Source organism: Piliocolobus tephrosceles, chromosome 21 (genome assembly GCF_002776525.5).
Source record: "Piliocolobus tephrosceles isolate RC106 chromosome 21, ASM277652v3, whole genome shotgun sequence".
In the NCBI taxonomy this organism is placed as follows: domain Eukaryota; kingdom Metazoa; phylum Chordata; class Mammalia; order Primates; family Cercopithecidae; genus Piliocolobus; species Piliocolobus tephrosceles.
In genome coordinates, this window is record NC_045454.1 from 42,026,087 (window position 1) to 42,051,095 (window position 25,009).

The 25,009-nt window shown below is 52.2% G+C and overlaps 1 protein-coding gene across 1 annotated transcript; it reads right to left on the minus strand.

Moving 5' to 3' along the window:
- Window positions 1–1,849: 1,849 nt before the first annotated feature.
- Window positions 1,850–24,577, minus strand: C21H19orf38 (chromosome 21 C19orf38 homolog). Its single transcript, XM_026455592.1, has 7 exons — window positions 24,422–24,577; window positions 21,786–22,094; window positions 15,679–15,771; window positions 12,939–12,966; window positions 11,472–11,515; window positions 9,147–9,184; window positions 1,850–2,405 (listed from the first exon to the last, which is right to left on the minus strand). The coding sequence occupies exons 1-7, from the start codon at window positions 24,450–24,452 to the stop codon at window positions 2,256–2,258; spliced, it is 693 nt and encodes a 230-aa protein (XP_026311377.1). The 5' UTR covers window positions 24,453–24,577; the 3' UTR covers window positions 1,850–2,255.
- Window positions 24,578–25,009: the final 432 nt, after the last annotated feature.

The following is a 25,009-nucleotide window of genomic DNA, read 5'->3' on the forward strand; positions in this document are numbered from 1 at the left end:
GGCCGCCGCTGCCGCCGCCGCTACCGCCGCCGCTGCCGCCGCCGCCGTGCAGGCCGAGGCCGAGGCCGAGCCGGGCAGCGCCGCCTGCCGGCCACGCGCCTCCTTACCGCCGCCGCCGCCGCCGCCACCGCCACCGTCGCCGCGACCAGGCCCCGTGGTGCAGCGCCCCCTGCTGGCCGCCCTCGGCGCGGGGAGCTAGTGAGCAAGCGAGAGGGCGCCCCGTGGGGAGGGACCGGCCTCGCCCCGCCCCGCGAGAACGGTCGCCGCTTTGTGAGGTGGCTCCACCGCCCGGGAACTGCGGGGCAGGAGGGTACGTCCGGGGCGGTGCTCGGGCCCGAGGACACGCCCCTCGGAGGACTGGGCCCCGCCCCCAGGCTGGCGCCTTATTAACGGCTGCTTTCGAGTGAGGCGGTGCGGGGATGGCGGGGGCGGTGCTCGGTCGCGCGGACACGCCCTGGGCCCCGCCCCGCAGGAGCAGCCGCGCTTCGTGATGCGGCTTCCCTGCCCCGACATGGACACGCCCCTGAGGCCGGGCCCCGCCCCTCGGACCCTCCCGGCTTTGTGAGGCAGCCCGCAGGGAGGCGGGGCCCAGCCGCGACGAGGTCCCGCCCCCGTACCTGCCCGCGCCCTCCCACCCGGACTCGCTTTATCAGATGCCCCTCTCTGGGGACGGGCGGGGGAAAGGGCGTGGGCAGCGCCCGGGGCACGCCCCCACCCCGTTGCCCCAACCTCTTACCCCACCCCCTCTACCCCGGCCCCGCGCACCGACCATTTCCGATCAGCGTTGGCCTCCAGGAGCAACCTGAGTCCCTCCAGGGGTTGAAAGGACCCCTCCCCGACATTCGACCGCTCCTCCTCCCTTCCCCATCATCTCTGCCCACACTCCCTTCTTAATCCTTAATGTTTGTCTCCTTTCGCACAAGATATCCTTTGACCTCCTCCCCTCTGCGCCCCTCCTCCAACATTGCTGCGTCCCGCCGGACCAGGCGCAGGGCCCCGCTCCCGCCACACGAACCCGTCTTCTCTCCGCATCCCCCTTCATTTTGGGTGACTCCATCCCTTTTGGGCGATACAGTGGGCTTGGGCCACTTCCCAGCACCCCAGCTTTAACTCTTCCCTAGACCTCATTTACGCTTTTTTTTTTTTTTTTGAGACGGAGTCTCGCTCTGTCGCCCAGGCTGCAATGCAATGGCTCCATCTCGGCTCACTGCAATGTCCACCTCCTGGGTTCAAGTGATTCTCCTGCCTCAGCCTCCCGAGTAGCTGGTACTACAGGCATGCTTTACCACGCCCAGCAATATTTTTATTTTTAGTAGAGACGGGGTTTCACCATGTTGGTCAGGCTGGTCTTCAACTCCTGACTTCAGGTGATCTGCCCGTCTGGGCCTCCCAAAGTGCTGGGACTACAAGCATGAGCCACTGTGCACGGCCCCTTCTGTTTTTGGAGACAGGGTCTCACTGTGTTGCCCAGGCTGGAGTGCAGTGGTGCCATCACAGCTTACTGCAGCCTCGACCTCCTGGGCTCAAGCAATCCTCCCGCCTCGGCCTCCCAAAGTGCTGGAATTATAGTTGTGAGCCACTGCGAGGGGCCCTCATTCTCCTTCATGTCCCTCCGCCCCTACGCCCCCGTCATTCCACCTCCTAAACCCTCTAATCCAAGTACCGTTGCAGAGACCCCGGCATGGCACTGCTTCACTCCCCACACCCCCAGGAGTTTCCGCATACACCACCCTGACTGCCCCGAGAGATGCTTCAAATTTGGTGAATTCAGGCATGCCCCACCCCCCAGCCATCCAACCATGGGCTCCAGAGGTCCCCAGCTTGAAGGATTCCACTCCAGAGGCCTGGGAACCCCTTGACCCGTGTTATAATTAATAACTTAAGCAAGCCAGCAGGCAGACACAAAACACACCCAAGGGCACCCTATGCTCAAAAACCCAGCAAGGAAGGGAGGAATTCCAGGGGTGTGCAGAGACCTGAGACCTCTTATGGCCCAGCTGGGGGACAAGAAGGGGTCCTGACATCTTCTCTGGTGGTCCTGAGGAGCTGAAGGTAGACAGGGGAACTTCCTGTTGTCTGTCCAGTGCCAGGCCCATGCCTCCGTTCCCTTTCCCACTCCTCTGTGATGAAAATCCCCTTCCTTTCCTCTGGGCAATTCCCTGAGAAAGCAGCCGACAGAGCCCCCCCAGAAGTAGCTGGAAGGACCTCAGGCCCCGGAATGCCTGGAGACAGGAGGGGGCCCCCAGTCCTCAGCCTCACTGGCAGGCCCGGAAAGTGCTGAATTCGGGGATCTCAGGCGAGGAGGATGTAGAAGTGGGTCTCTTCCGGGTCCTGGAGTTGCTGGTGGTGGCAGTGGTGCCTGAGTGATCATCCAAGGTGGCCGGGTCTTCTTCTGGCATCGTTTTCTTTGTCAATGGAAGAAGAAACACAGAAGTGGGTGATTCGGGGTTTCAGGATCTAGGGTTTCTTCATATTCTGAGCCTGAGACTCTGCCCAAGGTCTCCTCTCATCCTGCCTCCACCCACACCCACCTGTCCTGGTCTTCCCTTCTCCTGCCTTCCTCTCTGCTAAATTGGGGACCAGAGAGCCTGGATTCAAACCCCAGTTCCATCACTTTATAGCAGTGTAACCTCAGTTGTGTGGCTTAACCCCTCTATACCTTAGTTTCCCCTTCTGCAAAATGGGGAGAATGCTAGTACCCACCACTTCCTAGCGATTCTCCTACCTAAGCCTCCCAAGTAGCTGGGATTACAGGCATGTGCCACCGTGCCCAGCTAAGGGCTGCTATGAGTCTTAAAAGAATAAAACTGATGAAGCAAATGGCACATCATAAGCTCTTCTTTGCTAAGTGAACACAACTATTATCTCCTCTGTTGGGCGTGGTGGCTCACGCCTATAATCCTAGCACTTTGGGAGACTGAGGCGAGTGGATCACCTGAGGTCAGGAGTTCAAGACCAGCCTGGCCAACACGGTGAAACCCTGTCTCTCAGAAAAATATAAAAATTAGCCGGGTGTGGTGGTACAGGCCTGTAATCCCAGCTACTCGGGAGGCTGAGGCAGGAGAATCACTTGAACCCAGGAGGTGAAGGTTGCAGTGAGCCGTGATCCTGCCACTCCACTCCAGCCTGGGGAACAGAGTGAGACTTTGTCTCAAAACATAAATAAATAAAAAATAAATAATATTGGCCTGGCGCAGTGGCTCACGCCTGTAATCCTAGCTCTTTGGGAGGCCGAGGCGGGCGGATCACGAGGTCAGGAGATCGAGACCATCCTGGCTAACATGGTAAAACCCCCTCTCTACTAAAAATACAAAAAATTAGCCAGGCGTGGTGGCGGGTGCTTGTAGTCCCAGCTACTTGGGAGACTAAGGCAGGAGAATGGTGTGAACCCGGGAGGCAGAGCTTGCAGTGAGCTGAGATCACGCCTCTGCACTCCAGCCTGGGTGACAGAGCGAGACTGTGTCTCAATAATAATAATAATAATAATAATATAAATAAAAAATAAATAAGGCCAGGCACGGTGGCTCATGCCTGTAATCCCAGCACTTTGGGAGGCCAAGGTGGGCGGATCATAAGGTCAGGAGTTCAAGACCAGCCTGGCCAACATAGTGAAACCCCGTCTCTACTAAAAATACAAAAAATTAGCCGGGCGTATTGGCGAGCACCTGTAGTCCCAGCTACTCAGGAGGCTGAGGCAGGAGAATGGCTTGAATCCGGGAGGCAGAAGTTGCAGTGAGCTGAGATCACACTATTGCACTCCAGCCTGGGTGATAGAACGAGACTCTGTCTCAAAAAAACTAAATAAATAAAAAATAAAAATAGGGCCGGACACGGTGGCTCAAGCCTGTAATCCCAGCACTTTGGGAGGCCGAGACGGGCGGATGACGAGGTCAGGAGATCTAGACCATCCTGGCTAACATGGTGAAACCCCGTCTCTACTAAAAATACAAAAACTAGCCGGGCGAGGTGGCGGGCGCCTGTAGTCTCAGCTACTCGGGAGGCTGAGGCAGGAGAATGGCGTAAACCCGGGAGGCGGAGCTTGCAGTGAGCTGAGATCCGGCCACTGCACTCCAGTCCGGGCGACAGAGCAAGACTCCGCCTCAAAAAAATAAAATAAAATAAAATAAAATAAAACAAAAAATAAAATAAAAAATAAAAATAAAATACAATAAATAAAATAAATAAAATAAAATAAAATAAATAAAATATAAAATAAAATAAAAATAGGCCGGGCGCAGTGGCTCAAGCCTGTAATCCCAGCACTTTGGGAGGCCGAGACGGGCGGATCATGAGGTCAGGAGATCGAGACCATCCTGGCTAACACGGTGAAACCCCGTCTCTACTAAAAAATACAAAAAACTAGCCGGGCGAGGTGGCAGCGCCTGTAGTCCCAGCTACTCGGGAGGCTGAGGCAGGAGAATGGCGTGAACCCGGGAGGCAGAGCTTGCAGTGAGCTGAGATCCGGCCACTGCACTCCAGCCCGGGTGACAGAGCGAGACTCCGTCTCAAAAAAATAAAAAAATAAAATAAAAAAATAAAAATAAAAATAAAAATAAAATAAAATAAATAAATAATATTATCTCCTCCTCCCTTCCCATTTTGGGCAAAACATTCCTCAAAAGTCTACCTCCTCTTCTGCCTTGGAGGTTTCTGACTCTGATCCTAGTTAAGGAGAGATGAACTTCTAGAACTGAAGCCACTCATTTGACATCAGTCTGGGGGTTCCACCCACAGTCCTGTTCCTCCCAAGCTGGGTGACCCTAGGCCCATTATCAGCCTCAGTGTCCTTGTTTGTAAAAAGAAAATAGTCGATCCCACCTGAAAGGGTGTTACAAAGTTGCATATCAGACACCCTCAGCAAGGTAATGGGGAAAGCTAGAGACAGGTCAGCTGCTGCCTTATCATTTCAGCCAACAACAAAGCTGTATAAGGCTTCAAAAGGAAACCAGAAGTGAAAGCAGAGACTTCAAAAGAAATCTGCATACCCATAGTCATGGCAGGGTTCTGCACAATAGCCAAAAGGTGGAAACAACCCAAGTGTCCGTCAACAAAACTTGGTGCATCCACACAATAGAATATGATTCAGCCTTAAAAAGGAAGAACAGGCCGGCAAATCCCAGCACTTTGGGAGGTTGAGGCGGGAGGATCACCTGAGGTCAGGAGTTCGAGACCAGCCTGGCCAACATGGTGAAACCCCGTCTCTACTAAAAATACAAAAATTAACTGGGCATAGTGGCAGGTGCCTGTAATCCCAGCTACTCGGGAGGCTGAGGCAGGAGAATCGCTTGAGCCTGGGAGGCGGAGGCTGCGGTAAGTCAAGATCACACCACTGCACTCCAGTCTGGGCAACAGAGTGAGAACTGTGTCTCAAAAAAAAAAAAAAAAAAAAAGGAAGAATTTTTTTTTTTTTTTTGAGATGGAGTTTCGCTCTTGAACCCAGGAGGCAGAGGTTGCAGCAAGCTAAGATCACACCACTGCACTCCAACCTGGGCAACAAAGTTAAACTGTATGTTAAAAAGACATCCCAGCACTTTGGGAGGCCAACGCAGGTGGATCATTTGAGGTCAGGAGTTCGAGACTAGCCTGACAAACATAGTGAAACCCCGTTTCTACTAAAAATACAAAAAAAAAAAAAAAAAATTAGCCGGGAGTGCTGGTGCTTGCCTGTAATCCCAGCTACTCGGGAGGCTGAGGCAGGAGAATTGCTTGAACCTGGGAGGTTGAGGTTGCAGTGAGCTGAGATGATGCCACTACACTCCAGCCTGGCTACAGAGCAAAGGTCCGGCCCGTCTCAAAAAAAAAAAAAAAAAAATTAGCCAGGCATGGTGGCAGGTGCCTATAATCCCAGCTACTTGGGAGGCTGAGGCAGGAGAATCACTTGAACCCAGGAGGTGGAGGTTGCAGTTGGCCGAGATCATGCCACCCTTTACTCCAGCCTGGACAAAAGAACAAAACTCTATCTCAAAAAATTAATAAATAAAATAAAATTTAAAAATAAAAATGAGAAAAATAAGTAAGAAGAAAAATAAATAAATAAATAAAAATAAATTAGCCGGGCATGATGGTGGATGCCTGTGGTCCCAGCTACTCAGGAGGCTGAGGCTGGAGGATCTTTTGAGCCCAGGTGATCAAGGCTGCAGTGAGCTATGATGGTGCTACCGCACTGCAGCCTGGGAGACAGAGCAAGACCCTGTCTCAAAAATAACTGGCAGAGGTGGTAGGTGAAGGTACAGATCCACCTCTGCGTGTGTCTGCCACATGCAGCTGCTAACAGTGGTTACCTGCATGTCTGCAGAAAGGAATGCCAATGGATGAAGAGGCGTGACTTAGTAAGAACACTTTATTGTATATTTTGACATGTGAATGTTTTTCTTTTTTTTTTTTTTTTTTTGAGACGGAGTCTCGCTCTGCCGCCCAGGCTGGAGTGCAGTGGCGCAATCTCGGCTCACTGCAAGCTCTGCCTCCCGGGTTTACGCTGTTCTCCTGCCTCAGCCTCCCAAGTAGCTGGGACTACAGGCGCCCGCCACCTCGCCCGGCTAGTTTTTGTATTTTTAGTAGAGATGGGGTTTCACTGTGGTCTCGATCTCCTGACCTTGTGATCCGCCCGTCTCGGCCTCCCAAAGTGCTGGGATTACAGGCGTGAGCCACCGCGCCCGGCCGACATGTGAATGTTTTTCATACTGACATTTTTTGTTTGTTTGAAACAAAGTCTTGCTCTGTCACCCAGGCTAGAGTGCAGTGATGCAATAATAGCTCACTGCAGACTCAACCTCCCAGGCTCAAGCAATCTTCTCACCTCAGCCTCTTAAAGTGATGGGATTACAGGCATGAGCCATCACGCCTTGTCCTTAAGAAAAAAACAAAAAACAAGTAAAAAACAAATAAAAGGCTGGGCACGGTCGCTCACGCCTGTAATCCCAGCACTTTGGGAGGCCAAGGCAGGCGGATCGCCTGAGGCTGGGAGTTGGAGACCAGCCTGTCCAACATGGTGAAAAACCATCCCTACTAAAAATACAAAAATTAGCCAGGCGTGGTGGCAGGCACCTGTAATCCCAGCTACTCGGGAAGCGGAGGCAGGAGAATCGCTTGAATCCAGGAGGCCGAGGTTGCAGTGAGCCCAGATCATGCCACTGCCCTCCCGCCTGGGTGACAGAGCAAGACTCCATCTCAAAAAGCAAACAAACAAACAAACATAAATAAATAAATAAAAACTACCTCAAAAAGTGGGGAGAGGGGGCATCACCAGGCTGGTGCTCTGCGCAGTGTGGATTCTCATGGAAACGTTTAAATCGAGCCCTGCCTGCCGGGTTTTTCTTATGGCCTCAGGATTTATTCTGGAAGCAGAGACCTCAGAGGGCTGCATGGGCCCATGCCAAGCCCCCTTCCTTCCTGTCATCTGTATCCCGGGCACTCCTAGTCTATCTCTAGAACTGACCTCTCTCCAGAACTGCAGACTCCCCTCTCCATCTGCTCCCAGGCGCCATGGGCTGTGGTGGATGACTCCACGCTCCTGACCCTCCAAGCCTCGCCCTCCTTGGCCTCCCTCTTCTCCTTTGGCCCCCTCATCAAAAATCAGCTCTGTGTTTTCTCTCTCCTAACATGCATCTGATCACTTCTTCGAACTCCACTGCCAACATTTTGGACCAAACCACCCACCCCTTGGTGCACCCTTGGCCCTGCTCTTCAGTCTCCAGGCTCCTGCCTTCCCCTGATCCCTGCTTTCCCCAAATCTGTCCTCCCTGCAGAAGCCACCAGAGAGCGCCTGTATGCACCTGAATCCGGTCCCCTCTGTCCTATACTGGGAACCCTCCCAGGCTCCCAGCTCAATAGCAGTCAAGTCAAAGCTCCGCATGGGGTCCCCTTCGACTCCTCACTCCACCCCAGCTTCCTGGACTGTGCCAAAAATGTGTCCTCAGCCTGGATCAATCATCCCCAATCTTTCCCACTTCCTGCTTGTCACCCATCTCAGACTTTCCTGATCTCCTGTCTAAAGCAGCTTCCGCAGCCAGCCAGCATGGTGACTCACGCCTGTAATCCCATCACTTTGAGAGGCCGAGGCAGGTGGATCACCTGAGGTCAGGGGTTTGAGACCAGCCTGGCCAGCATGGTGAAATCCCGGCGCTACTAAAAATACAAAAATCAGCTGGGTGTGGTAGCATGTGCTTGTAATCCCAGCTATCTGGGAGGCTGAGAATCAAGAGAATCGCTTGAACCTGGCATTCAGAATTTCTGTGAGCCAAGATCACGCCGCTGCACTCCAGCCTTGGCAACAGAGCTAGACTCTGTTTCAAAAAATAAAAAAAATTCCTCCCCTCTGCTTTTGGGGGATATTGTTCCCCAATGTCACACAGTGTCAGAGCTGAGATTTAAACCTGGGTCTGTGGGACTCTCTGCACAGCTACATTTTGGGGTAATCTTGGCATTTTTACTTTTTTATTTTTATTTGTTTCTTTGAGATGGGGTTTTGCTCTTGTAGTCCAGGCTGGAGTGCAATGGCTCAACCTTGGCTCACTGCTACCTCCACCTCCCAGGTCCAAGTGATTCTCCTGTCTCAGCCTCTCAAGTAGCTGAGATTACAAGCATGCACCACCACGCCCGGCTAATTTTTTGTATTTAGCAGAGATGAGGTTTCATGATATTGGTCAGGCTGGTCTCAAACTCCTGACCCGCCCGCCTTGGCCTTCCAAAGTGCTGGGATTACAGGTGGGAGCCACCATGCCCAGCAACTTCATTTGCTTTATACCTAGAGGGGACTGATCACAGCATGCATCAGATTGTCACAAGTCTCCATGAATAACCTCAGAGAGGCCACCAGGTCACCCGGAATCCTCTGTCACCATTCTGAGGGGCAGTAAAGACTGAGACCAAAGGCAGCACTGACCAGGCTAGGACATACCCCCAAGAGGCCTGCCTGTGGCCACACAACAGCCTGACGTCACCACCTTCAATCCCCACACTCCCTGGGGTTTTTCAGAGCCAACGCTTGGCTCACCAAGTCCCTGTTTAGTGATTCTGGGGGCTTTTCCTTGCCCCCCGCAGCTTAGAGACAGCAGGTCAACTTAGCCTCGTGGTGCCCCTTGAGCCCGCCCCATTCTCCAGGTAGGATGGTCAGCAGAAAACTGGTTCCAAGAAAAAGAACCACTCACCGCGGAGACGGTAAACAGGGAGTTATCAAAGGACATGTCTGAAAGAGAAAGAAAACCCAGTATTGGGGGCCGGTTGTAACTTCCCTGCTCCCTGCCATCCCCGCCCACAGGGAAGCAATTGCGGTCCATCTCCCAGCATCCTCTATGGCGCCCTTTCAACCCATTCTGCATGGTGAACTGTTCACAGCTACAAACTGAACCTAGTCCTTCTACACACAGCCTTCCTAGAGGGGATCTCACTGCCCTCGGGAAAATGGTATCTTATCTCAGGCCTTCCAGAAGGAGCACCTGCCAGCTCCTCCTCCTCCCCAGGCACTCCTCCAATTGCTCCATCACCCATTTTTTTGTTTTTTCTCGTTTTTGAGAAGGGGTCTCACTCTTGCCCAGGCTGGAGTGCAATGGCGCAATCTTGGCTCACTGCAATTTCTGCCTCCTGGGTTCAAAAGATTGTCCTGCCTCAGTGTCCTAATAGCTGGGATTACAGGTATGCACCACTACACCCAACTAATTTTTATATTTTTACTGGAGATTGGGATTCACCATGTTGGCCAGGCTGGTCTCAAACTCCTGGCCCCAAGAGATCTGCCTGCCTCGGCCTCCCAAAGTGCTGGGATTACAGGCGGGAGTCACCGCACCTGGCCTCCATCACCCATTCTTGTAGGTCTCTGCTTAAACATCACTTCTAGCCAGGTGAGGTGGCTCACGGCTGTAATCCCAATGCTTTGGAAGGCCAAGGAGGGAGGATCACTTGAGCCCAGGAGTTCAAGACCAGCCTAGGCAACACAATTCTTTGTCTCTAGGGAAAAAAAAAAATTTAAAAAGTAGCTGAGTGTGGTGGTGTGTACCTGTGGTCCCAGCTATTCAGGAGGCTGAGAGGGGAGGATCACTTCAGCCTAGGAGGTCAAGGCTGCAGTGAGCTATGATTGAGCCACTGTGCTCCTGTCTGGGTGACAGAGCAAGACTCTGTCTCAAAGACAAAAACAACAACAAAAAGCAGGGCCAGGCGCGGTGGCTCATGCCTGTAACTGCCTGTAATCTCAGCACTTTGGGAAGCTGAGGTGGGTAGATCACCTGAGGTCATGAGTTCGAGACCAGCCAGGCCAACATGGTGAACCCCTACCTCTACTAAAAATACAAAAATTAGCTGGGCATGGTGGCTCATGCCTGTAATTCCAGCTACTCGAGAGGCTGGGGCAGGAAAATCGCTTGAACCTGGGAGGCAGAGGTTGCAGTGAGCTGAGATCGTGCCACTGCACTCCAACCTGGGCAACACAGCTAGCTTCTGTCTCAAAAAAAAAAAAAAAAAAAAAAGCAAAGCATCACTTCCTCAGGGGACCACCTGCCTTGTCCCAGACACAGTCTGGTGCTACCACGGGTTGTTCCCCATTGAAGAACGGGCCTGTGGACAGAGCGCACATCTGTCTTGGTTATAAAAGGACCCTCCCAGATCTCAAGCACACAGTAAGTGCTCAATAAATGTGTGTGTCGGACCAGGAATGAAGTACAGAGAATACATTTCTCTGCTTGGGGTGCCTTCAAGAGAACATCCTACATGACAGACTGGCTGCCTCTCACCCCCTTGGGGAAGCTGGCAGAATGACGTTCTGGAAGGCAAGTGTGGCCCCGGAGTCCCCGAGATAGACACGGTCCTTTCCCCATGGAGCTGGCTGTCCAGCGGAGGAAATGAGTATTAAATATGCAAGCACCCAATGATCACTTAATTCTGTTTCATTTTTGTTTCTTTCTTCCTTTTTTTGACGCAGAGTCTTGCTTTGTCACCAGGCTGGAGTGCAGTGGTGCCATCTTGGCTCACTGCAACCTCTGCCTCCTGGGTTCAAGTGATTCTCCTGTCTCAGCCTCCCAAGCAGCTGGGATTACAGGCACGCGCCACCATGCCCAGCTAATTTTTGTATTTTTAGTAGAGACAGGGTTTCACCATGTTGGCAAGGATGGTCTCGATCTCCTGACCTTGTGATCCACCTGTCTCGGCCTCCCAAAGTGTTGGGATTACAGGCGTGAGCCACCGCACCAGGCCACCTAATTGTATTTCTACCAAGGGGTAAGAAGAATGGTCGGTCCTGGGGTCCTGTAAGTAGCACGCACAGACCCTGTCTAGGGAGTCAGGGAAGGCTTCCCAGAAGAGGTGACCTTTAGGTTAAGTCAAAGGAGAGAAGGTGAGAACCCAGGGGAAGAGATGGTGAGGGTGTGTTTTGACCCTAAAGGGAACAAGCAGTCACAGAAATTTGATTGGCGTGTGATGAGGTCTGATGGCATTTGGAGGTGTAATCCTTTCCCCACCGGAGTCAGGAGTGTGGAGGCACAGACCTGTGCTGTCGAAGTTAATCTGGGCCCAGCAGGATTCTCGATCTCTGCAAAGGAATTGAGGAGAAAGTGACAGGGACCAGGGTTGCCCTTTGAGTCAGGAGGCTTGATTGGGAAAGCTCTAGCCCCAAACCACAACCACAACGTAGTCTTTGCTCCCCACCCACTGATCCATGGGTCTTCCTCACAGAAAAGCAATAACATCCTGATTTCTGGAGCTGTCACACTGTAGGACAGCCCCTCGGCCGGGGAAAGAAAAAAAACATGGAAATTCTCTTGGGCCAGGTGCGGGGGCTCACACCTGTATTCCCAGCACTTTGGGAGGCTGAGGCAGGGGATCACTTGAGGTCAGGAGTTCAAGACCAGCCTGGACAACATGGTGAAACCCCATCTCTACTAAAAACTACAAAAATTAGCCAGGTGTGGTGGTGCATGCCTGTAGTCCCAGCTACTCAGGAGTCTGAGGCAGGAGAATCTCTTGAACCTGGGAGGCAGAGGTTGCAGTGAGCTGAGATTGCGCCACTGCACTCCAGTCTGGGCGACAGAGTGAGACTCCGTCTAAAAAAAAAAATACATATATATATTCTTCTGGGTAGGAGGTCCACAGCCAGGTGAAGCTGAGATTCAACCCCCAGAGCAGGTCTTTACCACCAGGCAGCAGGATGTCTCCCCACTCTCAGAGGAGAGAAACTAAGGCCAGGGCCAGTTAGGACATCCTGGCGCCCAGGAACCTGGGCCATCGCCTACAGTGCAATTGGGCATCGCACAACCCCAGGGGCATTTTTTTTTTTTTCAGACAGAGTCTCACTCTGTCGCCCAGGCTGGAGTGCAGTGACGCAATCTCCATTCACTGCAAGCTCCACCTCCTGGGTCCATGCCATTCTCCTGCCTCAGCCTCCTGTGTTGCTGGGACTACAGGTACCCGCCACCACACCCGGCTAATTTTTGTATTTTTAGTAGAGACGGAGTTTCACCATATTAGCCAGGATGGTCTCGATCTCCTGACCTCGTGATCCACCCGTCTCGGCCTCCCAAAGTGCTGGGATTACAGGCGTGAGCCACGGCACCCGGCCACCCAGGGGCATTCTTCAGAAACTGCTTGTGGGTATCTAGAGTGATTGTGACCATTTTCTGGCAGCTGGGGGTAAAGGGGTATGGGGAAGGGCCTCTCCCTGGGCAAACTGCTCACTCTGTGACTCCGTGCTGAGCCTCAGTCCTCTCTTCTGTCAAATAGGGCTATTCGTAGTGCCTGTTTCCAGGGCTGCCATAAGGATAAGGAGCTCCAGCTTCAGAGTCCTAGCATAGTCCTCCAGCACACAGGAGGCACTTAATAAATGGCACCTGTTCCTATTATGCAGCATGCCCACCAGGAGGCGCTGTTTGTGGGGGGGGGTGTGGAGTGCCCACCCTGCCAGGGAATGTCCTTCTATCCCCAAACCACCCTCTGTGGGTCTCCAGGAATGATCTCACCTTTTCTTCTGTAAATTTTTGAGTTTAACTGGAACAAAAAAGAAATGAGCTTGTGTTAGATTTTGGTCCTAACTGTATCCGGCAATTTCTGTTTTTTTTTTTTTTTTTTTTTTTTTTTTGACGGGGTGTGGCTCTGTGGCCCCGGCTGGAGTGCTGTGGCCGGATCTCAGCTCACTGCAAGCTCCGCCTCCCGGGTTCACGCCATTCTCCTGCCTCAGCCTCCCAGTAGCTGGGACTACAGGCGCCGCTACCTCGCCCGGCTAGTTTTTTGTAGTTTTTAGTAGAGACGGGGTTTCACCGTGTTAGCCAGGATGGTCTCGATCTCCTGACCTCGTGATCCGCCCGTCTCGGCCTCCCAAAGTGCTGGGATTACAGGCTTGAGCCACCGCGCCCGGCCCTTTTTTTTTTTCTTAAGACAGAGTCTCACTTTGTCACCCAGGCTGGAGTGCAGTGGCTCAATCTTGGCTCACTGCAACCTCTGCCTCCTGGATTTAAGCGATTCTCCTGCCTCAGCCTCCTGAGTAGCTGGGATTACAAGTGCGCACCACCAGGCCCAGCTATTTTTGTATTTTAGTAGAGCTTTCGTCATTTTGGCTAGACTCGTCTCGAACTCCCGCCTCGGCCTTCCAAAGTGCTGGGATTACAGGCGTGAGCCACCCCGCCTGGCCTGGAAGGCCTCAGATTTTTGTTTGTTTGTTTTTTGTTTTGTTTTTCGAGACGGAGTCTCGTTCTGTTGCCCAGGCTGGACTGCAGTGGTGTGATCTCGACTCACTGCAACCTCCGCCTCCTGGGTTCAAGCAATTCTTCTGCCTCAGCCTCCCATGTAGCTGGGACTACAGGTACACATCACCACGCCCGGCTAATTTTTGTGTTTTCAGTAGAGATGGGGTTTCACCATATTGCCCAGGCTGGTCTCAAACTCCTGACCTTGTGATCTGCCCACTTTGGCCTCCCAAAGTGCTGGGCCATCCTGGACAACATGGTGAAACCCTGTCTCCACTAAAAATATAAAAGTTAGCTGGGTGTGGTGGCACACGCCTGTAGTCCCAGCTACTCGGGAGGCTGAGGCAGGAGAATTGCTTGAACCTGGGAGGCGGAGGTTGCAGTGAGCCAAGATCATGCCACTGCACTCCAGCCTGGCAATAGAGCAAGTGAGTCGAGATCGCCTCACTGCACTCAAGCCTGGGTCACAGGGTGAGACTCCATCTCAAAATACACACACACACACATACACACACATAATTTGACTGGGCATGCTGGCACATGCCTGTACTCCCAGCATTTTGGGAGGCTGAAGCAGGAGGATCACTTGAGCCCAGGAGTTGAAGACCAACCTGGGCAACATAGCAAGACCCTATCTCAACAACAAAAAAAATTTTTTTTTTGAGACGGAGTTTTGCTCTTGTTACCCAAGCTGGAGTACAATGGCACAATCTTAGCTCACCCCAACTGCCACCTCCTGGGTTCAAGTGATTCTCCTGCCTCAGCCTCCCAAGTAGCTGGAATTACAGGCATGCGCCACCACGCCCAACTAATTTAGTATTTTTAGTAGAGACAGGGTTTCTCCATGTTGGTCAGGCTGATATTGAACTCCCAACCTCAGGTGATCTGCCCGCCTTGGCCTCCCAAAGTGCTGAGATTACAGGCGTGAACCATGACACCCAGTCAACAAAAAAATTTTTTTTTTTTTTTTTTTGGGATGGAGTCTTGCTCTGTCGCCCGGGCTGGAGTGCAGTGGCCGGATCTCAGCTCACTGCAAGCTCTGCCTCCCAGGTTTATGCCATTCTCCTGCCTCAGCCTCCTGAGTAGCTGGGACTACAGGCGCCCGCCACCTCGCCCGGCTAGCTTTTTGTATTTTTTAGTAGAGACGGGGTTTCACCGTGTTAGCCAGGATGGTCTCGAACTCCTGACCTCGTGATCCACCCATCTCGGCCTCCCAAAGTGCTGGGATTACAGGCTTGAGCCACCGCGCCTGGCCAACAAAAAATATTTTTAAAACATTAGCAGGGTGTGGTAGTGTGCGCCTGTGGTCCCAGAACTTTTGGGAGGCTGAGGTGGGAGGACTGCTTGAACCCAGGAGTTACCCAGCCTGGGCAACATAGCAAGACCCTGTCTTAAAAAAAATAAAATAAATAATTAGCTGCATGTGGTGGCATGCACCTGTGGTCCCAGCTACTTTGGAGGCTGAGGCAGGAGAACTGCTTGAGCCCAGGAGGTCAAGGATGCAGCGAGCTATGATCCTGACATTGCACTCCAGCCTGGATGACACAGCGAGTCTCCAAATACAAAATTTTTAGGCCAGGGACTGTGGCTCATACTTGTAACCCCAACACTTTGGGAGGCCGAGGCGGGCGGATCACCTGAGGTCAGGAGTTCAAGACCAGCTTGGGCAACATGGCGAAACCCCATCTCTACTAAAAATACAAACTTTGGCCGGGCATGGTAGTGCACACCTGTAATCCCAGCTACTTGAGAGGCTGAGGCAGGCGAATCGCTTGAACCTCGAAGGCGGAGGTTGCAGTGAGCCGAAATCGCACCCCTGCACTCCAGCCTGGGCGACAGAGCGAGACTCTGCCTGAGAAGAAAAACAATAAATAAATAAATATTTTTAAAAGGGGTGTGATGAACAAATTATTGAACCTGAAAACAAAATAGTGAGTTGTGAGTGTAAGCACATTTTCACGTTCCAGAAGTTATCAACTGGCAACTTATGTGCCAGGCTTTCTTTGCATGCTGTTACCTCTTCTGACCACCAGGGCAACAGCCACCAGCCCAGCGAGGAGGAAGACAGCGCCAGCCAGGCTCAGGGAGAGCACCAAGATCGAAGTGGGCACTGGAGGAAAATCAGAAAAGAGAGTGGGCAGGTCAGTGTCATCTCTCCAGGTGACCTTTGAGTAGCCAGCCCTTACCCCCTAACCCCCAACCAAAGAACATGAATGCAGATGGACTCAAGAGACTTAGCAAACTTTGTGTCTGGCCAGTTAGCATATCCCTCACTCCTGGCTATTGTGATTGGTTCAGGATGAGCACGTAACCCAAGTGGAGCCAATGAGAGCTAAGTCTGGGACTTTGGAGGTACCACTGGGAAAAGAGTTTTACTCCTCTGCCTAGCATTGCATAGAATAGATCTCTTAGGCCAGGCACAGTGATTCATGCCTGTAATCCCGACACTTTGGGAGTCTAAGGCAGGTGAATTACTTGAGGCCAGGAGCTCAAGACCAGTCTAGCCACAGGGAAATTCTGTCTATATTAAAAATATAAATAATTGGCCGGGTGCGGTGGCTCACACCTGCAATCCCTGCACTTTGGGAGGCCAAGGTGGGTGGATCCCAAGGTCAGGAGATTGAGACCATTCTGGCTAACACTGAAACCCCATCTCTAATAAAAATACAAAAAATTAGCCAGGCGTGCTGGCACGTGCCTGTAGTCCCACTTACTCAGGAGGCTGAGGCAGGAGAATTGCTTGAGCTCGGGAGGCAGAGGTTGCAGTGAGCTGAGATCGTGCCACTGAACTCCAGCCTGGGTGACAGAGCAAGACTCCATCTCAAAAACAAACAAAACAAAACAAAAACAACAAAACCCCACAAATAATTAGCCAGGTGTGGTTCACGCCTGTAATTTCAGTTACTTGGTAGGCTGAAGCACAAGAATAGCTTGAACCCAGGAGGTGGAGGTTGCAGTGAGCTGAGATCATGCCACTGCACTCCAGCCTGGGTGACATAGAGACCCCGCCCTGTCTGAAGAAACAAACAAAAAAAGAGATGGCTGGGCACAGTGGCTCATGCCTGTAATTCCAGCACTTTGGGAGGCTGAGGAGGGTGGATCACCTGAGGTCAGGAGTTTGAGATCAACCTGGCCAACATAGTGAAACCTCGTCTCTACTAAAAATACAAAAATTAGCCGGGCGTGGTGGCAAGTGCCTGTGTTGAACCTAAAAGGCGGAGGCTGCAGTGAGTCGAGATTGCACCACTGCCTTCCAGTCCAAGTGACAGAGCCAAAATCTGTCTCAAAAAAAAAAAAAAAAAAAAAAGAGAGAATATATATCTGAAGCTTCAGGGCACAATCTTGCCACCATGAACGGGAGAAACAACCTGAGAATAAGATAGAAGAGGAGCTGAGAAGGCAAATGCTTTCTGTCATTTTTCAGCACCTGGATCCAGCCACATCTGAAGTCAGCCATGTAAACTGACTTCAGCTCAGTGAACCAACAAATCCCCTCTTGTTGGTAGAGCCAGTGTGAGTCAGGTTTTTATTACTTGCAGTCTGGGTGCCAGTGGCCCGACGACATCCACTCCCAGCCCAACGGTAGACCCTGAGATCCACCCAGAAGCTAGTCACACAGGCATGGGAGTGGCAGTTCCAGAGTCACCTTCTCAGCACAGGACTTGGCTTCCCCTTCCTGGAGAAAGAGGAGATGCCCCAACCCCAAGGGAGGTGAAGAGCTAAGCCAGGAGGGGGAAGAAGACAGATGCTTGGTGTTCTCACAATGTGAGCCTTGTTCATTGATTCACCTGGGGCAGAAGGGGTGTTGTCAGCTCCCTACTCCAAGACCACAAGGCCAAGGTGAGAGAAGGAGGCCTTTGATGGAGGAGCCCGAGGCCGGGAAGGACAGAGAACTGCTCTGTCATAGCTGCGTGTTGGCCTCCGCTGGCAACAAGATTCTTTTTTGCAGTGAAAAAGTTCTTTTTTAAAAGTTTTTTGGGCCAGGCGTGGTGGGGCTCATGCCTGTAATCCCAGCACTTTGGGAGGCCGACATGGGCAGATCACGTGAGGTCAGGAGTTCAAGACCACCCTGGCCAACATGGTGAAACCCCATCTCTACTAAAAATACAAAAATTGGCAGGGTGGTTGGCGCCTGTAGTTCCAGCTACTCGGGAGGCTGAGGTAGGAGAATCGCTTGAGCCTGGGAGGCAGAGGTTGCAGTGAGCCGAGATCGGGCCACTGCGCTTCAGCCTGGGCTATGGAGTGAGACTCTGTGTCAAACACTAAAAAAAAAAAAAAATGTTTTTACTACAGACAGGGTCTCCTCTGTCACCCAGGCTAGAGTGCAGTGGTGCGATCATGGCTCACAATATCCTCTGCCTCCCCGGCTTAAGTGATCCACCTGCCTCATCCTACCGGCACACGCCATCAGGCCCTGCTAATTAAAAAAAAAAAAAAAAAAAAAAAATTGGCCGGACACAGTAGCTCACACCTGTAATCTCAGCACCTTGGGAGGCCGAGGTGGGTGGATCACCAGATCAGGAGATCAAGATCATCCTGGCTAACACTGTGAAACCCCTTAATAAAAAAAAAAAAAAAAAATACGAAAAATTAGCTGGGCATGGTGGCTCACGCCTGTAATTCCAGCACTTTGTGAGGCCAAGGCGGGCGGATCACCTGAGGTCAGGAGTTTGAGACCAGCCTGGCCAACATGGTGAAACCCCATCTCTACTAAAATACAAAAATTAGCTGGGCATGGTGGCACACGCCTGTAATCCCAGCTACTAGGAAGGCTGAGGCAGAATTGCTTGAACCTTGGAGGTAGAGGCTGCAGTGAGCCGGGATCACACCACTGCACTCCAGCCTGGGCGACAGAGTGAGACTCCATCTCCAAAAAAGTAAAAATAAAAAAATTGGCCGGAGCCAGGCGCACGGTGGCTCATGTAATTCCAGTATTTTGGGAGGCTGAGTGGCAGGATCACTTGAGCCCAGGAGTTTGAGACCAACCTGGGCAACACAGTGAGTCCTTGTCTTTACAAAAAATAGAAATATTAGCCAAGCGTGGTGGTGCAAGGCTGTAGTCCAGCTACTAGGGAGGCTGAGAAGGGAGGATTGACTGAGCCCAGTGCTCAGTGAAGTGCAGGCTTCACTGAGCTGTAATTGCGCCACTGCACTCTAGCCTGGTCAACAAAGCAAGACCCCTATCTAAAAAAAAAAATAAAATTATTATTTTTTTTTTTGTAAATACAGGGTCTCACTATGTTGCCCAGGCTGATCTTGAACTCCTTGGCTCAAAGAATCCTCCCGCCTCAGCCTCCCAAAGTTCTGGGCTTACAGGCTTGGGTCACTGCACCCGGCCAGGAAAGTTCTGACTGGTGGTAACACAGAAGGCCACCGAGGGCTCCTCCCTCCTGCTTCTTGACCCATAACCCATGCCCAGCCTCCTCACTCAGAGATCAGAAAAGGACATCAGCCCTGCCGGGGTTCCCGTCTGACTCGGCTGAAAAGCTAAAATCCTTGCTGTGGTCTACCAGGCCCCCCACGAGCCTCCTGGTGAACTCCCTGCCCCACTTCTCCCTATTTTCTTCCTTATTCACCATCCTTCAGCCATACTGGGCTCCTCAGACACACCAGGGAAGCTTCAGCCTCGTGGTCTTTGCACAGCCTGGATCATCTGCCTGCAATACATGCCCCAGATATCCACGCGGTTGGCTCCTCCTCATCATTCAGTTCTTTGCTCAAATGCCACCTCCTCAGAGAGGGCTTCCCTGATTGCAATACTCTACTTCAGAGTCCAGAGGACTGACCATTAGAACATTGGGCCAGTCGCCCTACTCTACTTCAAATAATGACATCCTCACCCAAGTGGATTTTATCTGGTGCCCTGCTGGCAGATTGAATATGTTGGATTTCATGTTTATTATCTGTCCTCATCTGCCTGGAATGTCAGCTGTAGGAGGGCAAGCCCAAGGACAGTTCCTGGTGCATAGGAAGTGTTCAGAAGCCTTATGTGGCTCATGCTGGGCATAGTGACCCACATCTGTAATCCCAGCTACTCTGGAGGCTGAGGTGGGAGGATCACTTGAGGTTAAGAGTTCAAGACTAGCCTGGTCAACATCTTTTTTTTTTTTTTTTTTGAGACAGAATCTTGCTCTGTTGCCCCCGCTGGAGTGCAATGGCACTGTCTTGGCTCACTGTAACCTGTGCCTCCCAGGTTCAAATGATCCTCCTGCCTCAGCGTCCCAAGCCACTGGGATTATACACGCACACTACCATGTCCAGCTAATTTTTGTATTTTTAGTAGAGATAGGGTTTCACCACGTTGGTCAGGCTGGTCTTAAGCTCTGACCTCAGATGATCCACCTACCTCAGCGTCCCAAAGTATTGGGATTACAAGCATGAGCCACCACGTCCAGATTAGAGGGGAAAAAGATGGATGAGATGGTTAGGTGGTTTTCACCATTTTTTCCTCTTTTTAATTTTTATTTTTTGAGACAGAGTCTTGCTCTGTTGCCCAGGCTGGAGTGCAGTGGAGCGATCTCAGCTCACTGCAGACTCCGCCTCCCAGTTCAAGCGATTCTCCTGCCTCAGCCTCCTGAGTAGCTGGGACTACAGGCAGGAGCCACCATGCCCAGTTTAATTTTTGTATTTTTAGTAGAGACAGGGTTTCACCATGTTGGCCAGGATGGTCTCGATCTCTTGACCTCGTGATCCGCCCGCCTCAGCCTCCCAAAGCGCTGGGATTTCAGGTGTGAGCCACCGTGCCCAGCCTTTTGTCTCTCCTTCTAAGAGAACTCCTGGGAATGAGACAGGGTGACAGCAGTGGGATATTTGGAAACCCACGCCCAAGACATGTCCAGCCCTGGTGAACATTTTGAGACCCTCATCTCTAAAATAATTTTTTTTTAATTAGCTGGGCATGGTGGTGCACACCTGTAGTCCCAGCTACTTAGGAGGCTGAGGTGGGAGGATCACTTGAGGACAGGAATTTGAGGATGAAGTGAGGTATGATTGTGCCATTGTCCTCTACTCTGGACAACCTTGTCTCATTAAAAAAAAAAAAAAAGGCCGGGCACGGTGGCTCAAGCCTGTAATCCCAGCACTCTGGGAGGCCGAGACGAGCGGATCACGAGGTCAGGAGATCGAGATCGTCCTGGCTAACACGGCGAAACCCTGTTTACACTAAAAAATACAAAAAACTAGCCGGGCGAGGTGGCGGGCGCCTGTAGTCCCAGCTACTCGGGAGGCTGAGGCAGGAGAATGGCATGAACCTGGGAGGCGGAGCTTGCAGTGAGCTGAGATCCGGCCACTCCAGCCTGGGTGACAGAGTGAGACTCCGTCTCAAAAAAAAAAAAAAAAAAAAAAAGCCAGGTGCAGTGGTTCATGCCTGTAATTCCAGTACTTTGGGAGGCCAAGGCGGGAAGATCATGAGGTCAGGAGTTCAAGACTGGCCTGGCCAACATGGTGAAACCCCGTCTTTACTAAAAATACAAAAATTAGCCAGGCATGGTGGCACACACCTGTAATCCCAGCTACTTAGGAGGCTGAGGCAGGAGTCTTGCTTGAACCAGAAGGCGGAGGCTGCAGTGAGCCGAGATCACGCCATTGCATCTAGCCTGGGCAACAAGAGCAAAACTCCATCTTGGGAAGAAAAAAAAAAAGTATGTGGCCAAGAGGGGAAGTAATGTAGGTCATGGAGGTGTAATTCATGGTTTTTGGAAGGCAATGGCATCCCCGACTAGCTACCTGTTACATGTGTACAAGGTGTACCTCCTGTGCCTCAGTTTCCTTACCTGCAAAATGGGAAGAATCACAGCAACAATTTTGGTACCGTGAGGGAGATGGGTTGCCTGACAATAAGACAGAGAACAATGTGGAGCGGAGATGGGGCAAATGGTTCCTGACAGCTTTCAGCACCTGGATCTAGCCATACCTGAAGTTGATCCTGTGAGCTGACTTCAGCTCAGTGAACCAACAAATCCCCTTTTGGGCTGGCTGAGAAGGTGGAAAAAGGAAAGGCAAGTAAGTCCTGGCAGAGTGTAAGCCTGGCTTTTTCTGGGAAGGTCTCTGAGCCAACAGTACATACAAGGGGTCCGTGTGGGAAAATGAAGCCCCTGGCAGTGAGATCCCATAGAAGGGCCTTACCTGGAAAGGAGACATTCACAGGCTCGCTGAGGTCTGACAGCTGGTGCTGGCTGAGCTCGCCTAACACTCCATACTGGCAGTGGAAGGGTTCCCCTGGAGCCTCGCTGCTGCCGCCGCTCAGGTTAAATGTCACCCCGCGCTGGTCCTCGCGGGCCTGCAGGATCTGGACCACCTGCCCCCCTCGATACAGTGTGAAATTCGCCCCCGGGAAGTTCCCAGGGGCCATGCATGCGATGTAGATGGGGTCCTTTTGGTTGCTTGGGTGCGGGGGCACCAGCCGGATGGACGGTCGTGGGATCGCCAAGGAGCCTGCAATGCAGACGGTAAGGTGGGTGGGTGCGTGGTGAGAGTGGAGGCTGACCTGGCTTTGTGGCCTCCGGCAAGTAGATCACCCTCCCTTGGCCTTGTGTTTTCTGTGAGTCGGGAGGCTAGTGACCCTGCCCCACACTGCCTGGCACATGGTGACGGCTCCCTGTAGTTGAATTAATTTTCATTTTTCTTTTGTTTTTTTTTTGAGAGGGAGTCTTGCTCAGTCACCCAGGCTGGAGTGTAGCGGCGCGATCTCGGCTCACTGCAAGCTCCGCCTCGTGGGTTCACGCCATTCTCCTGCCTCAGCCTCCGGAGCAGCTGGGACTACAGGCGCCCGCCACCATGTCCGGCTAATTTTTTGTATTTTTAGTAGAGACGGGGTTTCACCGTGTTAGCCAGGATGGTCTCGATCTCCTGACCTTGTGATCCGCCCGCCTCGGCCTCCCAAAGTGCTGGGATTACAGGCGTGAGGCACCGCATTTTTCATTTTTTTTTCTTTGAGTCAGAGTCTCACTCTGCCACCAGGATGGAATGCACTAGCGTGATCCTGGCTCACTGCAGCCTCCACCTCCCGAGTTGAAGTGATCCTCCAGCCTCCCAAGTAGCTATGATTACAGGCATGTGGCACTATGTCTGGCCAATTTTTTTTTGTGTGTGTGTGTGACGGAGTCTTGCTTGTCACCCAGGCTGGAGTACAGTGGCGCAATCTTGGCTCACTGCAAGCTCCGCCTCCGGGGTTCACGCCATTCTCCCGCCTCAGCCTCCGGAGTAGCTGGGACTACAGGCGCCCGCCACCACGCCCGGCTAATTTTTTGTATTTTTAGTAGAGACGGAGTTTCACCGTGTTAGCCAGGATGGTTTCGATCTCCTGACCTCGTGATCCGCCCGCCTCGGCCTCCCAAAGTGCTGGGATTACAGGCTTGCGCCACCGCGCCCGGCCTGGCCAATTTTTATATTTTTAGTAGAGATGGGGTTTCACTATATTGGCTAGGCTGGTCTCGAACTCCTGACCTCATGGGATCCGCCCACCTTGGCCTCCCAAAGTGCTGGGATTACAGGCGTGAGCTACCATGCCTGGCCATCAATTTTCAGTAATAGCATTGGTTATTACACAGCAACACAACTATACCCTTATTACTTTATTTTTATTTAATTTATTTACTATTTATTTATTTAGAGACAAAATCGTGCTTTGTTGCCCAGGCTGAAGTACAGTGGCCACAGCCTCCTGAGTACCTGGGACTACGTGCCACCATGCCCGGCTAATTTTTATAATTTTAATAGAGACGGGGTTTCACCATGTTGGCCAGGCTGGTGAACCTGGCTAGCTAATTTTGCTTATTTTGTGTAGAGATGGGATCTCACTATGTTGCCCAGATCCTCACCTCAAGCGATCCTCCCACCTTGGCCTCCCATGAGCTAAGTCCTGAGTGGTGAGGAAGGACTCATTTGGAGAGCCGGGGAAGGGCATCCCAGCAGAGGGAACAGCACAGGCAAAGGTCCAGGGGATGGAAGGGGCATGGGGCTGTTTAAGGAGGAGCAAACGCTGGATGCAGTGGCTCATGACTGTAATCCCAGCACTTTGGGAGGCCAAGGTGGGAGGATTGCTTGAGCCCAGGAATTTGTGACTAGCCTGGGGAATACAGTGAGATCCTGTCTCTATCTAAAAATAAAAATTAAAATTAAAAAAGGAATAGCAAGGAGGCCATCATGGCAGGAGGGAGGGGGTAAGTGAGGGGGGTGGCAGGAGCGGGAGGGAATGAGTGATGGGGAGGGCAGGAGAAGGAAGGGCAGAGGACTTTTATCTTCTTTTCCAGGCTGGGGTGAGGAATATGGATTTTGGAACACAGCTTCCTGCAGGATGAAGTTTCCTGGGGACCCATCGCTCTCCTGACTGCCCACAGGCTTCTGAACAGAGTGTCTGGGCCAGGTTGAGGTCTACACAAACCTCCCTCGTCCAGCCTTCAACCCCCACCCACCCCTGCCACACTGATATCCCCCTAGGTAGACCCTCCTCCTGCCCCAGCACTCAAGGAGCCTTCGGAGACCAAGCGGGGCTGAGTCATGGGGTGTGGGCACAGTTGACTCCAGAGGGTTGATATTTCTGATATTCGTAAACTTGGGGATGATGAGGAGCCTAACAAGAAAAAAGCGACACTGCTGGAGAATTTCCAAGGCTCACGGGCAAACCCATCTGCCCAGGGCTCAGCCTCCTAGATGCCCTGGGAACGGCAGCCCCTGCACTGGTTTCTGCCCCGAGAGCGGCAAGGTGGACAGGGGATGGGGGGAAAGGCGTGGGGGATCTGAAAGGGGGGCTTCAGACTCACCAGCTGCAAGAAGCAAGATGGTCCAGGGCATCTCTCCCCCGTGTTTGGCTGGGAAATCCGGCTGAGGCCAGAGGGGCCCAAGGCTCCCGGCCAACTCCTCCTGTGAGGCCAGATCGGGGAAAGGAGAACCAGGGCTGATTCTCGAGCTGAGAGTTTCCTCACTGGCAGGAAGTTGCACACACAGGCTTGAGCACTGAAAGGGACTCTCTCTTCTCCCCACCCCTTCCCCAAACATACATCAGACCCGGGCACCTCTCTGGCCATTGAACTGCAGATTAGAGGGGAAAAAATGGATGAGATGGGTAGGTGGTTTTCACCATTTTTTTCTCTTTTCTTATTTTTATTTTTGAGACAGAGTCTTGCTCTGTTGCCTAGGCTGGAGTGCAGCGGAGTGATCTCGGCTCAACGCAGACTCTGCCTCCCAGGTTCAAGCGATTCTCCTGCCTCAGCCTCCTGAGTAGCTGGGACTATGGGCAGGAGCCACCATGCCCAGCTAATTTTTGTATTTTTAGTAGAGACAGGGTTTCACCATGTTGGCCAGGATGGTCTCGATCTCTTGACCTCATGATCCGCCTGCCTCAGCCTCCC

Bases quoted from the DNA above. Each gene is read 5' to 3' on its own strand.
- C21H19orf38 (XM_026455592.1), bottom strand. From the start codon at position 24,452: ATGCCCTGGACCATCTTGCTTCTTGCAGCTG. The intron at 22,095-24,421 runs GTGAGTCTGAAG...TCTGCATTGCAG, and splicing joins CATCTTGCTTCTTGCAGCTG to GCTCCTTGGCGATCCCACGA. The intron at 12,967-15,678 runs GTAACAGCATGC...TTTTTGTTCCAG, and splicing joins TGCCCTGGTGGTCAGAAGAG to TTAAACTCAAAAATTTACAG.